Source organism: Pagrus pagrus (genome assembly GCF_965226575.1).
Source record: "Pagrus pagrus genome assembly, chromosome: 21".
Classification (NCBI taxonomy): domain Eukaryota; kingdom Metazoa; phylum Chordata; class Actinopteri; order Spariformes; family Sparidae; genus Pagrus; species Pagrus pagrus.
In genome coordinates, this window is record NC_140208.1 from 18,171,074 (window position 1) to 18,184,379 (window position 13,306).

Here is a 13,306-nt window from a genome sequence, read left to right on the forward strand (position 1 = left end):
ATTCAGTGCACAAGTTTAGTGCACAAATTAAATCCAAAGTGGGACCTCTTCATCTTTATTCTTCTCTTTGGTGGCAATTCGCTTGGGAGCGCGCAATGTTTCCTGGGAAATGTAGTTGTACTGTGCTGTAACAGTTCGTTTAAATGTCCCTGAATTCACGCTGCCGTTGTTACGAGCGGGAAAATAACGCCGTATTCCACTGTTACATTATCAGTCCTCCAGATAACAACAGACATTAATGAATAGACCGGCCATTTGAAACAAAAAACAGCGCTTTCTCTAAACCTGGCATAACCAGGAAGTACTGAGGTGTCATATGATGGTAGAAAAATGGCTGCGGTGCAGTGGTAAGATGCTCTTTTTCTCATACAAAAACTCTCAGTATGCGCAAAATAATCGGTTATATCATGTATATATTGACATTTTGCACTTTTTTGAACGTACCAAAGCGTGGGTCGTGAGCTTAATTGTAATTTAGCGTGCCAAATGAAATGTCCACTTTTTTTTGCAGGTTTTCACCATAACATCTCCAAGTGTTGTTATGGCTGTGGCCTAAATCAAATCCCCTCTTTGACTATGTTTTGGTTGTCGTCTAGCAAAGCTTATGGGGATGTGTTATAAGACATGACGCAGGTTTTTTTTTTTTTAGCAGACGTTCAGGAACTTTAGATTTAATGGCTAAATGTACGTGTGAGGACGTACCCTGGATTACTACTAAGTTTTAATAGCATTTTGTCATAAACATATGATAGGTTTTTTTCCCTTTTGCGAAAGCAGCAGTGCATCCTTACACAAGTGTTTTTGTCTTTCATTCTCTAGAGTAATACTGTAATAACTCATATCTCTGTCATGAGCTGACACTTGCCTCCCTCTTGACAGCTGGGTGTCCTTTGCCACACAAGACCTTCATCTTTGTGTTTTTTCCATAATAAACAAGCTGTTCTCAGAGGAAATAAGGTCCCCAGAACACTGTTTGAAGCTAGAAAGGTGGCAGGGTCCGCCACATATAAACAGAGTTAAACAGTATGAGATGAGTTGTCCTTTAAGGTCAGTTTGTTTATTCAGTTTATTCAGTCACAAAAACAAAGAGAGTTTGTTTATTTAGTTTGTTTAGGCATTAAAAATCAATCGGTGAAGATCTCTCTCTCCTGATTAAAATTTCTTCCCCCAAAACTACATAATGCACATTTAAACGGATTTAAAGAGCTAATTTTAGCTACGGGTAGCAGCAGTTATGGGTTACTCTGGTGATATCCTGCTGCCTATTTGAATTCAAGTTAATGCAAGTAAATAAACACTGTGCCAAATCAGAGTGTCAATATAAGCCCACATGGTGACTGGAAGGATAGTCAGTAGAAAAAGCTGAACCTGTTGTGGTCTCCTGTCTGTCTGTCGTGTAACAAGGCGTTCCCGTGGGCGCAACTATGACGCAGAGCTGCAGAGATGTGGTCCTGAAGCTGCTCCGGTTGAGTTTGGAGACTACCATCCCCTCAAGCCCATCATGGTAGGCCATCTGCTGTTGTCACTGTTTTCTTACCGCTTCGACTCTTCACAAACACCACTCTGTCAAAACATGGCAGCATAGTTCAACACAGTCTGTTATGTTATATGACAGAAATTTAAATCCACCATTGACGTGGTGAAAATCATAATTCAGTTGTTTGATGGCCCTGTATCAGCTCAGATCTCCTCTCCTCCTCTAAACCCAGGTGACAGATACAAAGACCCGCCGCGGGGCTCGTAAAGGCAGCACCTCCTCGTCTTCCTCCTCCTCCTCCTCGGCACCCGCGGACCCCCTCAGCTCCATGCTGGATGGGACCGACCCCCTCTCCTTGTTTGCCGCAGCCTCGGCCAGCGAGGCTCCGACCATGTCACACAGCGCCTCAACCGGGGTAACACATACAGACCAGTTGATATTTAGACAAATGTTTTTCAACACACACAAGACATGGAGAGGTGATGATACCCAAACTTGTTTTTAAGGAGAGATATTGTGATTCCAGGACCTGGGGAGGAAGAGAAGGGAGAAGGAGGAAGAGGCGGTGGGACCGGACTTTGAGCCCTGGTCGTCAAAAAGAGGAGAGATCCTGGCCCGGTTCACCACCACCGAAAAACTCTCAATTGTGAGTCATCCTCCATCACAACTGCAAAGACCGAGTCGTTCTGTTCCTAAAGAATTATGTGTGATCAGAGGTTGTGTGCACAGCTTTGCTTTGTTAGACCGTAAATAATTCCAATTTCTTTGTCTTCATAGAATCTTTTCATGGGCTCTGATAAAGGTAAGATCTGTGTTTGTATTCATCATAATAATATAATTAACTTGGAATTTTCGCAGTGTTCGGAAACACTTCTTAATTGCTAACTGTTGACATTGCGAACTTGATAAACGCATCAACTTACGCCGATACGACAATAACACATCAGAAGCTAAATAATCATTCCTGCTGTCCCTGCAGGAAAAGCTCCAAGTCCAGGATCAGCAGTTTCAGAGAAAGTTCGTACTCGCCTGGAGGAACTGGACGATCTGGAGGAGGTACCTTTTCTCTAGAAGTGCACATGGGACATACAGGATTGTTTGTCTGGCTTTACTTATTTTTTTTCTCTGTGGTGGAGTCTTTAACGGCAGCAACAGTTGGCAGCAGTTAGTGGCTAATCTGGTGACATGCTGCCCCCTATTTGTTTGGAGTATGAATTCAACAGGTGGCAAATTTTTACATATTGCACCTTTAAGCCTGATTTATTCTAGGGCTCTTGACTCTTTTGGCGACCAGTTGCTTCCTTTAGCTGCTAAAGTTCATTGTGGAACAAAATATGAGGGCATCTGCATCAAAACAAATTTCTCAAGGTGCACGACATGAATGGAAAAGTAAAGACTTTTCTTTCGACAATATGTGATTTTTGTGGAGCAACAGTGTTGAGCGCCCTGCCATAAATCAAGTTTTAGAGCAGAGGTGGCCTAAATGAAACTTAATGGTGGGCCATGGGCCAAAAGCACACACCTATTGTATTGTGTAGATGCTAACTGGTACTGCAATCCCAATTCCCTTAATTGACTGACATCCTGTGAAAATTGTCACTCAGCACACCATGCTAGGATTATGAAAAATAATTGATAATTATGATTTCGACATATTTAATGTGTATTTTTACTCAAAAATCATTTGCTCATTAATTAATTAAAGCCACAAACCTTAGGTGGACCTACTTGTGGCAGCCCTGCTTTAGAGGTTCAGTTCCAAATGTATTCATTTTAAAATCCTCTTCACTCCTGGTCCTGTAAGACTCCTTGAATCAAAGTGAGCGCTCAGTTATTTGTGTTTATATGTATGCACATACTGTACACACACATACAAAGGTACCTAACTGCCTCCATCAGTGCTTAAATAAGATGCAGCTCAATAGATTTTCATTGACCATCACTTTAGCTAAGCAGAGTGAATCCATATGAGAGCAAGGATGTGTTATGGACCTACTTGTTTGTCTGCGTGTTCAGGGCTCCCAGAGAGAGCTGCTGAACCTCTCCCAGCAGGATTACGCCAACCGCATTGAGGAGCTGAACCAGTCCCTGAAGGAGGCCTGGGCCTCCGACCAGAAGGTTAAAGCCCTGAAGATCGTCATCCAGGTAATCCAGCAGTTTAAAACACGCAGTCACCAAAACAATGAGGAAAAATCTCTTGTCTCGTGTGAAATCATCAGCGCTGATCTGTGATCTGTGCTCCAGTGCTCCAAGCTTCTGTCCGACACCTCGGTGATCCAGTTCTACCCCAGCAAGTTTGTTCTCATCACTGATATCCTCGACACTTTCGGTGTGTACAGAAGCCTTGTTTCTCTCAGCTCAGTAAAAATTGCATTGCAGGTTTTCTGACTGTCATATCACTTGTTTGTAGGCCGGCTGGTGTACGATAGAATCTGGACCATGTGTTCGGACCCAAGACCCCTACCAGGTACAGATGGGATGTTGTGTTTGCTACCTTCCCATATCTAGTCGGATTTAATTTCAACCTGTTGATACACATGAGGTCAAAGCATTTAGACTTTTGTCTAGCTTCTGAGGGGACACTGCACATTATGTATTGAGTATTTAATCTTGTTTCCTACGTCTTCAGAGTCCTTCACAGTTGAAGATGTGAATGACACGGCAAAGGAGACGTGTCTCAACTGGTTCTTCAAGATCGCCTCCATCAGAGAGCTTCTGCCCAGATTGTATCCTTTACCACTGTCAGCAGAGGCCTCACTGCTTCAGCCTGTCTTCCAGGACCAGAAATAATGTCAGACCTATTTTGACTTAGACTTCTGATCACTCTTTCTGTTGACTCTCATTTTTTCTTATTTTTTTCCATATCTGAGCATTAGTTTTATATTTAGAAGAAGAGGTAGACTGTCTTGGTATAGGTTGATTTGCTTTTTTTTTTCTTTACCTCGGATTAATTTGACTCTTTAACGTTTGTGAACAGATACGTTGAGGCTGCCATTCTCAAGTGTAACCGCTTCTTAAACAAATCGTAAGTTTTTTGCATTTGCACTTTTGCATCACAGTAATCCCTACCCATGCTCAAAATAGGACTCAAAGCATTCATGTTTTCCTCGTGTGGGCAAAATGAGTATTACAAACCCCCCCCAAAAAAGATGACCCTGGCAAAAAAAATATTCACCTGCCAAAACTTAAATAAAAAACCTTCTTTGCACCCACCTTTCTGCTTGAGAGGACTTTCAGACTAATAACACGGCTGGCTCTCGCCCTCCACAGCGGTATTCAGGAGACACTCCCTCGGTTGACAGCCATGATCAGAGGGATCGGAGACCCTCTGGTGGCAGCGTACACCAGAGCTTACCTCTGCAGGGTGAGACTTACCGACGTCTTACTTTACATCCTGTGTTTTTGTCTGTCTCTCTTTCTCCAAGTCTTTTCTTCCCTGTTTCTGCATTGGTGGGGTGATACCAGTGGGTGAAGTATGGAAGCCCTGAGAGGCAAATGGAAAAAAAATAAAACAATTCTGGTGATCCAAGTGAAGTTCTTAGATGTTTGGCAGTTGCATTTGCATGTCCAGAAGAAACCTCCAGTTATTCCCATGATCACTGGTTCAGGGAAATCAAGGAGGTCTTGGGCCAGAGATAAGTGATCCAGTGCCCTCTCTCCCTCTAGGTGGGCATGGAAGTCGCCCCCCATCTGAAAGACAGCTTGAATCGTAACTTCTTCGACCTGCTGGGCACCTTCCGGCAGATCAGCGGGGAGAGTGTCCAGAACCAGCTGGTCCTGCAGAGGGTGGAGGTGCCCGAGTATTTGACACTTTATTCGCCCGCCATCAACTGGATCCTGCAGTGCATCGCCTACAGAGCTCCAGAGGCATGCAGTCACACACTTTATACTTGAGCCTATTCAGATGGATTTTTTTCATGTTAAAAGATATTTAATGTTGGCAGAAATGGTTAACCTTTTTGTAGTTTCAGTGTCGGACTCAGTCAAAAATGCTGTTCGTGTTTCCTTTTCAGCCTCTGCTGACAGAGATGATGGAGAGATGCAAGAAGCTGGGGAACAAGTGAGTAATAATGAGGTGAATTTAATTAGTAGGTTTATTTCTGTTGGGGAAAGACAAGGTCCTACAAGAGGTCTTCACTAAAAAAGCAGTATGTTACAGTTGATCATATTATGAAGCGTACCTGAGTACCCAGCCCCCACCAGGGGATGAAAGATACATCTCAGGGAGTGTAGGATGATTAACAGGAAGAAAAAAAAAACACATATTTCTGCTACACCAAATGATTTTTTTTTCAGACTTTAATCTAGTGTTTGCTTTTCCCTTTTGTGAATTCCAGAACAGTTGTACCTCTATCTTTTCAAATCAGTCACTACATGGCAGTAGCAAATCAAACTACACCTACAGACGCTCCTCTCTCCAATAGAAGAAAAATTACTCCTGGAAAGCCTCGTCAGTAGTCCCGCCTTTAATTCTGTGAATAGTTTAGGCCTAGTGGCTAGTTTGGCATGTAAGAATTGATTTAGCACAGCTGCTCTGTTGTTGTAAGCGGTGCTGGCTCAGATATATGTGAGCTTACCAATCAGAAAAAAATTGTGTTTTTGAGCATTAAAGCATGTAAAACTATTCTAATTCTACGATTACGACTGGGTTGACGAAAGTTTGTCTATGGAACTACAGCTCATGTTTCAAGGGTTTCTTTTTGAGGTGAAAAAACAGGGAATTTCTTTTCCACTGCAAAAAAACCCAAACTTTTTTCCTACAGTGCCTTGCTGCTGAATTCAGTAATGAGGGCGTTCAGGCCAGAGTTTGTTGCAGCCAGAGCGACAGACTTCATCGGTATGATCAAAGACTGTGACGAGACCGGCTTCCCGAAGGTCAGAGGACATCAACAGTTGTGATGTGCTGATCCAATAAAAGTAAAAGTGTAAACAAAAAGCTAATCCTTCGTCTCCTCTCCAGCACCTGCTGTTTGGGTCTCTGGGTCGCAGTCTGGCCTGCGCTGACCCTCCAGAATCCGAGAGGCTGACGATCCTCAATGAAGCCTGGAAGGTCGTCACCAAAGTGCGCAGTCCTCAGGTACTGTGAGGACAATGCTGCTCACACACAGATGGGTATTTTCCATTAAAACAGGTTATGACTGTATATGCGATTTTGTTTTTTAGGATTACGTCAGCTGTGCTGAGATCTGGGTGGAGTTCACCTGCCGACACTTCACAGTGAGTAAATCCCAGCAGAGAGGAGGCCCTTTGGCACTTGTTATTGTGTGTAATTTAAAATGACTCCTTCCTACCTTTCATCTCTTTTCTCAGAAACGTGAGGTCAACACTGTCCTGGCTGACATCATCAAACACATGACTCCTGACCGGGCATTTGAGGACGCTTATCCACAGGTTAGCAGCTCAGCCCAGTTCCCTTGAAACTGAAGCATTCCTCCTCCTCCTGCCATCTGCTCTGTAGTGACTCTAACTTATTTTTTCTCCGCATCCAGCTGCAGTCTGTGATCAGGAAGATCCTCACCTACTTCCACGACTTCTCCGTCCTCTTCTCCATGGTGAGCAACTACGATGAAACATTGGAGGCCTGAAATAATCAATAATAAATTATCTTTACCCAATGTCTCTGTTTCCCAGGAGCGTTTCCTGCCATTTCTCGACATGTTCCAGAAGGACAGCGTGAGGGTGGAGGTCTGCAGATCCATCATGGAGGTCTTCATCAAGTGAGAGATTGATGAAATTAGATTTTTTCCATTTTTGACACAAAAGTGACAACTTCTCACAAATGTTGCATTATCTGTTTGTCTCCTGCAGACACCAGGTGGAGCCCACCAGAGACCCGGTCATCCTCAACGCCATGTTGCACATCTGCAAGACCATGCACGACTCTGTCAAGTAGGATATTTCTTTGTGTGTTTGTTAATGTTATATACTAGTTATTACTTTTATTCTTTTAGAGACTTGGAGAAATTATTTTATTTAAAAATATATTTAATATGAATTGGAATGTCAGTGAACATCTATTTTTCTTTCTAGTTTCTGCCCTGTTAAAGTAGATTGATACTAAGTCACCCGTCAGACATCTGTCTCCTTTCTGTATTGCAGCGCTCTCACTCTTGAGGATGAGAAAAGATCTTTGGCTCTGCTGATCATCGGCTTTATCCGCATGGTGAGACTCCTCAGACGTTTGTCTGTGACTTAGAAACAAGACTTTTCTAGATGTTATTTTAGATTTTCTTACTGAGGAAATATTCATTAGTCTGTCCCTATACTTTCTAACTTCCATTGTATTGTTTAACAACAACTCACAAAAACGTAGTTTAGTTTTTTTTAAAAGGCAAACAGGACAGATTATGTATTTGCTCGGGGCTGTTTGTGGAAAATTAATACACATTTGGTGCTTTTATGTGGAGTACTTCCAGTAGCAGGATGGTGCGTGTTTACCTTGCGAGGCAGCCAAATTGCTAGGCTTCAAGCTTTGCGCAATCACACAGTGATTGAACCAGTTAGCGTCATATGAGGAACTACTGGCAGCTACAGGCGTTTAGGTATGAAAGAAGCAACTGTTTGTTTGAAAACAACAATGATGGCTCCTAACGAGATTAGCATGGCCACTATAGCATCTGTTATATCAGAATTGGAGAGTTTATTTCATTCAAAGAACAAAGAACGGCACTGAAAGACGTTTTCACTCTTCTCTCAAGTGGCTCTGTAACAGTTTGATTTAAAGGTGTTGCTGATGACATTCAGCCACTAAATGTAGCATTTCATCTCCCCCTTTCCATTGCATTCAACACCACTGTTGTTTGAATCATCTGCCCCCTCAAGTAGCTGGCAGTTGCTAACATAGCTAGCAAACGTTAACATTGCTTACTCTTGCTAATGTTATTTATTGTAAAAAATGATTTGTCTACATAAAAATGTTGTTGATATGACCTTTAATGCTCTACTACTGTCGATCTGATTGGTTGAAGTTAGCCAATAATAGATGGTCATAGACAGATGGTTCGTCCAATCACCTGCAAAGTATTTTGTGAAAGTGCCCGCCCTTTTCTAAACAATTTCCACCGCTGCCTTTCCACATGGTTCTGTGTAAAAAGCCATCTGCTGGTCCAGTTAGGTGCACGTGGGGCTGACTAAAATAAGTACAGAGCCAATGTTAATGGCAGAAACATGTCACCCAGTGCACATCACTGATTTTTGAACAAGAATTGGAGCTCTGTGGCACAGAGAAATAACATATATCAGGCTGTGAATGCACAGACGATACTTGTTAGTAGGATTTTGGTGTTTCTTATGGGATTTGATAAAACTTGCCTCCTCACATTGTTGTTATTTTACGCAGTATATATTTCTGACTTACACAATCTCTCATCATTAACCTTTTTTTCCCTACTAATTCAATCAATCAATGACACTACGATGTCATCGTAGTAAATGTAATAAAATACCATTGTCTCTTCTTCCGCTCATTTACTTTGTCTGTTTGTGTTTAGGTTTCTTTTGGTCGTGACTTCGAGCAGCAGTTGAGTTTCTGTGTGGAGGCCAGAGCCACCTTCTGTAACCTGGAGCCAGTGCTGGTGCAGCTCATTCATGTAAGCATACATCAGTATGTTTCATTTGTATGTGACATTCGTGCGCACACCATCCTCAATGCTCAACGTGTCGTTTCCAGACGGTGAACCAGCTGGCGATGGAGACCAGCAGGGTGATGAGAGGGAGTCACTCCAGGAAAACAGCGGCTTTTGTCAGGGTGAGTCAACCTCATCCGTCACACAGAATCACGGATCGTCACAGCACCAGACAGGAGGCAGACAGTGTTTGAAATCTGGTCTCATCAACCAATCATTGCCAATTCAGGGACTGATCTGTTTATCTCTCCTCCAGGCGTGTGCTGCCTACAGTTTCATCACCATCCCGTCTCTCAGCAGCATCTTCAGTCGTCTCAGCCTCTACCTGCTGTCTGGTCAGGTTGCGTTGGCAAACCAGTGTCTCTCCCAGGGTGAGCTGCTGCTTCCCTTAAGGATTTTCAGCACATGAGATGATGGCCAGTTCATTTTATCTTGTTTAATTAGTCATTCATAACATTCTTCTTCTGTTTTCTTCCCCTTCTTTCCTCTCTTCTTCACTGACATCGGTCTTTCCTCCCTACTTCCCTTTTCTCTGTATCTTCCAAATCATTTTCCTACCTTTTTAAAAAAAACATTCCCATACTTCCCTCTCACTACTTCTCCTTTTTCCTAATATTCCTTTCTTTGTTACCACCTGTCCTTCCTCCCTCTGTCCGCCCTTCTTTGCACACCTCCAGCGGATGCTTTCCTAAAGGCAGCGGTCAGTATTCTTCCGGAGGTTCCTCGCTCCATCAGCGTGGAGGGGAAACTTCGCTCCTCAGAGAGCTTCCTGCTGGACTTCATCAACAACTTCCTGGCCACGCTTCTTGTTGTCCCGGTAACACAATCCATCTCTTCTCATAAGCCTTTCAGAAAAGAAAGATAAGGGAAATCATCCAAAGCAGAAACATTCAGCACCTCTTCATTCCTCTGTTTAGACGTTTTAGTTCGGAGGTCAGGTGTAGTTTTAGAGTCAAAGACGATGAGGCACCAAAGCAACAGGCCAGTCTCTCTAAAAGTTACACATTTGTGTGTGTGCGAATGTGTTTGCAGGACCACCCAGAGCACGGTGTGCTCTATCTAGTTCGCGGTCTGCTCAACATGGTCCAAGATTACACCTGGGAGGACAACAGCGACGCCAAGGTGCGGGTCTACGTCAGTGCTCTGCCCCTGCTGGCCGCCATGAGCCAGGAAACCTACCTCTACTCCATCCCTAAAGGTCAACAAACACACACACACACACACACACACACACACACACACACACACACACACACACAAACACACACACACAAAGTGTTGTAAAACTACTTCTTATGAACTGTACTGCTCATGTTTTTTCAGAAAGAAAAAGTCAGGAGTGCTCATGTTTAAAAATAGTGTGATGAAGGTGCTGTTTGGTAGGAAACACAGAAGGTCAGAAAAGAAAGATCCAAGGCACTCTACTATCAAAATGTTTAAAAAGCCTTTATTCAGATGGCTATTTCATGCTGGAAGTCTTAAAAACATTGGCTATGCATGTTAAAAGCAGGCAAGCTTTCTCAAAAACAAATCCAGGTGACAAGTTTAATTTGCTTTTCTCTGAGCACTTATTTTTAGAACACTAAATCCATCATTTTCCTGAATTTCAGATAACAGAACTTCCTAATCCCCCTCTATGGATTACTCCAAGGTTATTTTCTGTATACGTCTGGATTACCAGGTTTTAAGTGTTGCATGACAAGAGGCTGTACTTTTAATCCTTTCCTACTGTACGCTGTAGAGGTTTATGGGGGGATCTTATGCGAGCATTTTTTCAACTAAATTGATCATTTTTCTTCTTTCCTGGATTCAGTGGACTCCAATGAGACACTTTATGGAGGAGACCCAAAGTTTTTATCAGAGATCAACAAGCTGTGCGAGACCCTGATCGGACAGATCCTGGACCACCTGAAGGCTCTCGGTCGGGACGAGGTGAGGCAAAGGGGGCCCACTGCCATCGGCTGCAGTGTTTTTTCTCCTCCTGTACTTTATTGTATTACATTTTTATGGCTCCATGCCGTTAATAGCCGTGGCCGCATAATGTTTCCAGATTGTCCATCCCTCTTTCCATTCTATTATTGTGAACGTGATATCTCAAGAACGTCTAGAGGGAATTTTTTTCAAATTTGGCACAAAGTTTGCATGGGCTCAAGGATGAACTGATTAAAAATTGGTGGTCAAAGGTGAAGGTCATTGTGACCTCACAAAACCTGACTGACATTGTTCCTCTTGCCCCCTTTGCAGCAGAGCACACGGCGTCAAGGCGCTCTGGCCTTTTCCCTGTTCGGAGTCCTGCTGGCTCACGGTGACCTGAGGAACAACAAGCTGAGCCAGCTGGCCGTCAACCTGTGGAACCTCAGCCACAAACACGGATACTGTGAGACTCGTGTCTCAGTGAGTTGACACACCCTCACATCTCCAACATATGTAACCATAATTCATTTAAATGTTTCTTATCATTGGTGAGTGCAGCAATCTCATTCATTGAACATGCTTCAGGTGAATGCAGCATTAGTGACTTCCTTTTTGTCTCTGCTCCAGGTTCGGACTCTGGAGTACATCAAACACCAGGCTCTGCAGCCTGACATGAGTCACCTGACGGATACAGTCCAGAGGCTAGCACTACAGTCCCGCACCTGAACATCAACCTCAACGAATTATGTTAAAGTGGTTGTGCTCCAGGATTGTGTAAATAAAAGATGCCAGCAAGCACGAAGGAGAGAACATGCCTTAATGTATTCTGAAGAGGTGTACATGGATAAAAAGCACTTTGGTTACGTGGCACTGAATGTTTACCGTCAGTTTGGACCAATGTAAAAAGCTCAGTATTGATACTTGTAGACTGAAGTTACAGGGAGCTGTTCTTGTGCCAAAATTCCTTGTTTTTGCCATTTTCAAGTTAAAAATAGCAAATAATTGAACCATCATAGTACAATAAATATTTAAAGATTGTTAATTTCTCTTATGCAGTGTCACTGTTTTGGGGGGTACATTATTCAGAAGAAGAAAAATAACACTTCTCTGCATGTTCTCTGCTCTACTGTATAGCCATAAGTCACTGACTTTTAGAAGAGGCCAAAAGAGGCATTATAAACATGTCTGGTGTTGTTACCTGCAGTGTTTCCCTGCACCTTCAACAAAGAAAAAAATCCACCACATCTGATCTCTGTGTTACAACATAATCTATCTTCAAACATACAGTTTTTCTAATGTAATACTGCAGGTTTAGTAAGTGATTTAACATGTTGTCCTCTTAATAAATGTGTAAAAATAAACAATCGTCCTGCTTTGCTGATAGACTATTTTTCACACGGCGGCCATTTTCCTCAGGGTGGAAAGCTCAAATGAAGGGATAATGTTATGTGTTCCCACGTTGCAAGTCTTATAAACGTAGGGAATCTGAAATTATCATTTCACCACTGTGTCATTGATCAACACCTAAAAAGACGATGGCTAGTAAAAATCCAGAGGGACATTGGGCCATATTTCAAGGTAGAACAACATATTTGACAACCCGTTAACCAACAACAGCTCATAATAGTGTCCAACCACTTCATAGCTCACATTACCATTTGATAGTGTTACACAGCATGATATAAAAAGCATAAATAAATCATAAAATACTAACACACATCATGGACACATTTATTTAAGCCTGGAAGTGACATACACTGGATATAGTCGAAGAGTAATGTTTGCTTGGTAGCAATTGAATGCTAGCCAGATTCCCATACATTTATACGACTTGCAACCTAAAACACAGCAGCATGACATTATCCTAGCATTTGAGCTTCCCACTGTGAGCATGACATCAGAGGAAAATGGCCGCCGTGTGAATGTGGTCTATAGGATAAAATGGTGAAGTTATGACACTTTATATCCAAAAGGTGAAAGGTCAACTTCACATGACATCATAATATTCTGCGAAAAATGTTCTGGCCAATGTTGAACTCCATAGCTCAGCAACTTGAAGGATGTGATGTGGTAATTCTAGTCTCTCCTACATTACAAATGACAATTTTGGTTTTCTTTCCTGTTACCCCCTGCACCAACGTTTTTAATAGGGATATGGATGGAATGATGGATTTTTTCAGCTGATACCGAAATCACCTGCTTCTCATGGCCCGATACTGATTGGTAAACAGATTATTTCACATTTTTGTATTTTAAAAATAAGTTCCTAACCTGTAGTTTATGCACAGCT

At 42.6% G+C, this 13,306-nt stretch overlaps 1 protein-coding gene across 1 annotated transcript; it reads left to right on the forward strand.

Moving 5' to 3' along the window:
- The first annotated feature begins 160 nt into the window (after positions 1-160).
- On the forward strand, positions 161-12,392 carry vps35l (VPS35 endosomal protein sorting factor like). The gene is made up of 30 exons (XM_084343041.1): positions 161-347; positions 1,405-1,504; positions 1,710-1,892; positions 2,004-2,123; positions 2,255-2,279; positions 2,457-2,533; positions 3,494-3,622; positions 3,722-3,806; positions 3,888-3,944; positions 4,107-4,203; positions 4,455-4,502; positions 4,748-4,841; positions 5,144-5,344; positions 5,491-5,537; positions 6,241-6,352; positions 6,438-6,554; positions 6,641-6,694; positions 6,788-6,868; positions 6,967-7,029; positions 7,109-7,194; positions 7,286-7,366; positions 7,577-7,640; positions 8,968-9,066; positions 9,147-9,224; positions 9,359-9,473; positions 9,780-9,919; positions 10,135-10,300; positions 10,916-11,034; positions 11,347-11,496; positions 11,644-12,392. The coding sequence occupies exons 1-30, from the start codon at positions 331-333 to the stop codon at positions 11,740-11,742; spliced, it is 2,904 nt and encodes a 967-aa protein (XP_084199167.1). The 5' UTR covers positions 161-330; the 3' UTR covers positions 11,743-12,392.
- Positions 12,393-13,306: the final 914 nt, after the last annotated feature.

Coding starts and splice junctions, on each gene's coding strand:
- vps35l (XM_084343041.1), top strand. Junction 4,503..4,747: donor AACCGCTTCTTAAACAAATC/GTAAGTTTTTTG, acceptor CGCCCTCCACAG/CGGTATTCAGGAGACACTCC. Junction 7,367..7,576: donor ACCATGCACGACTCTGTCAA/GTAGGATATTTC, acceptor TCTGTATTGCAG/CGCTCTCACTCTTGAGGATG.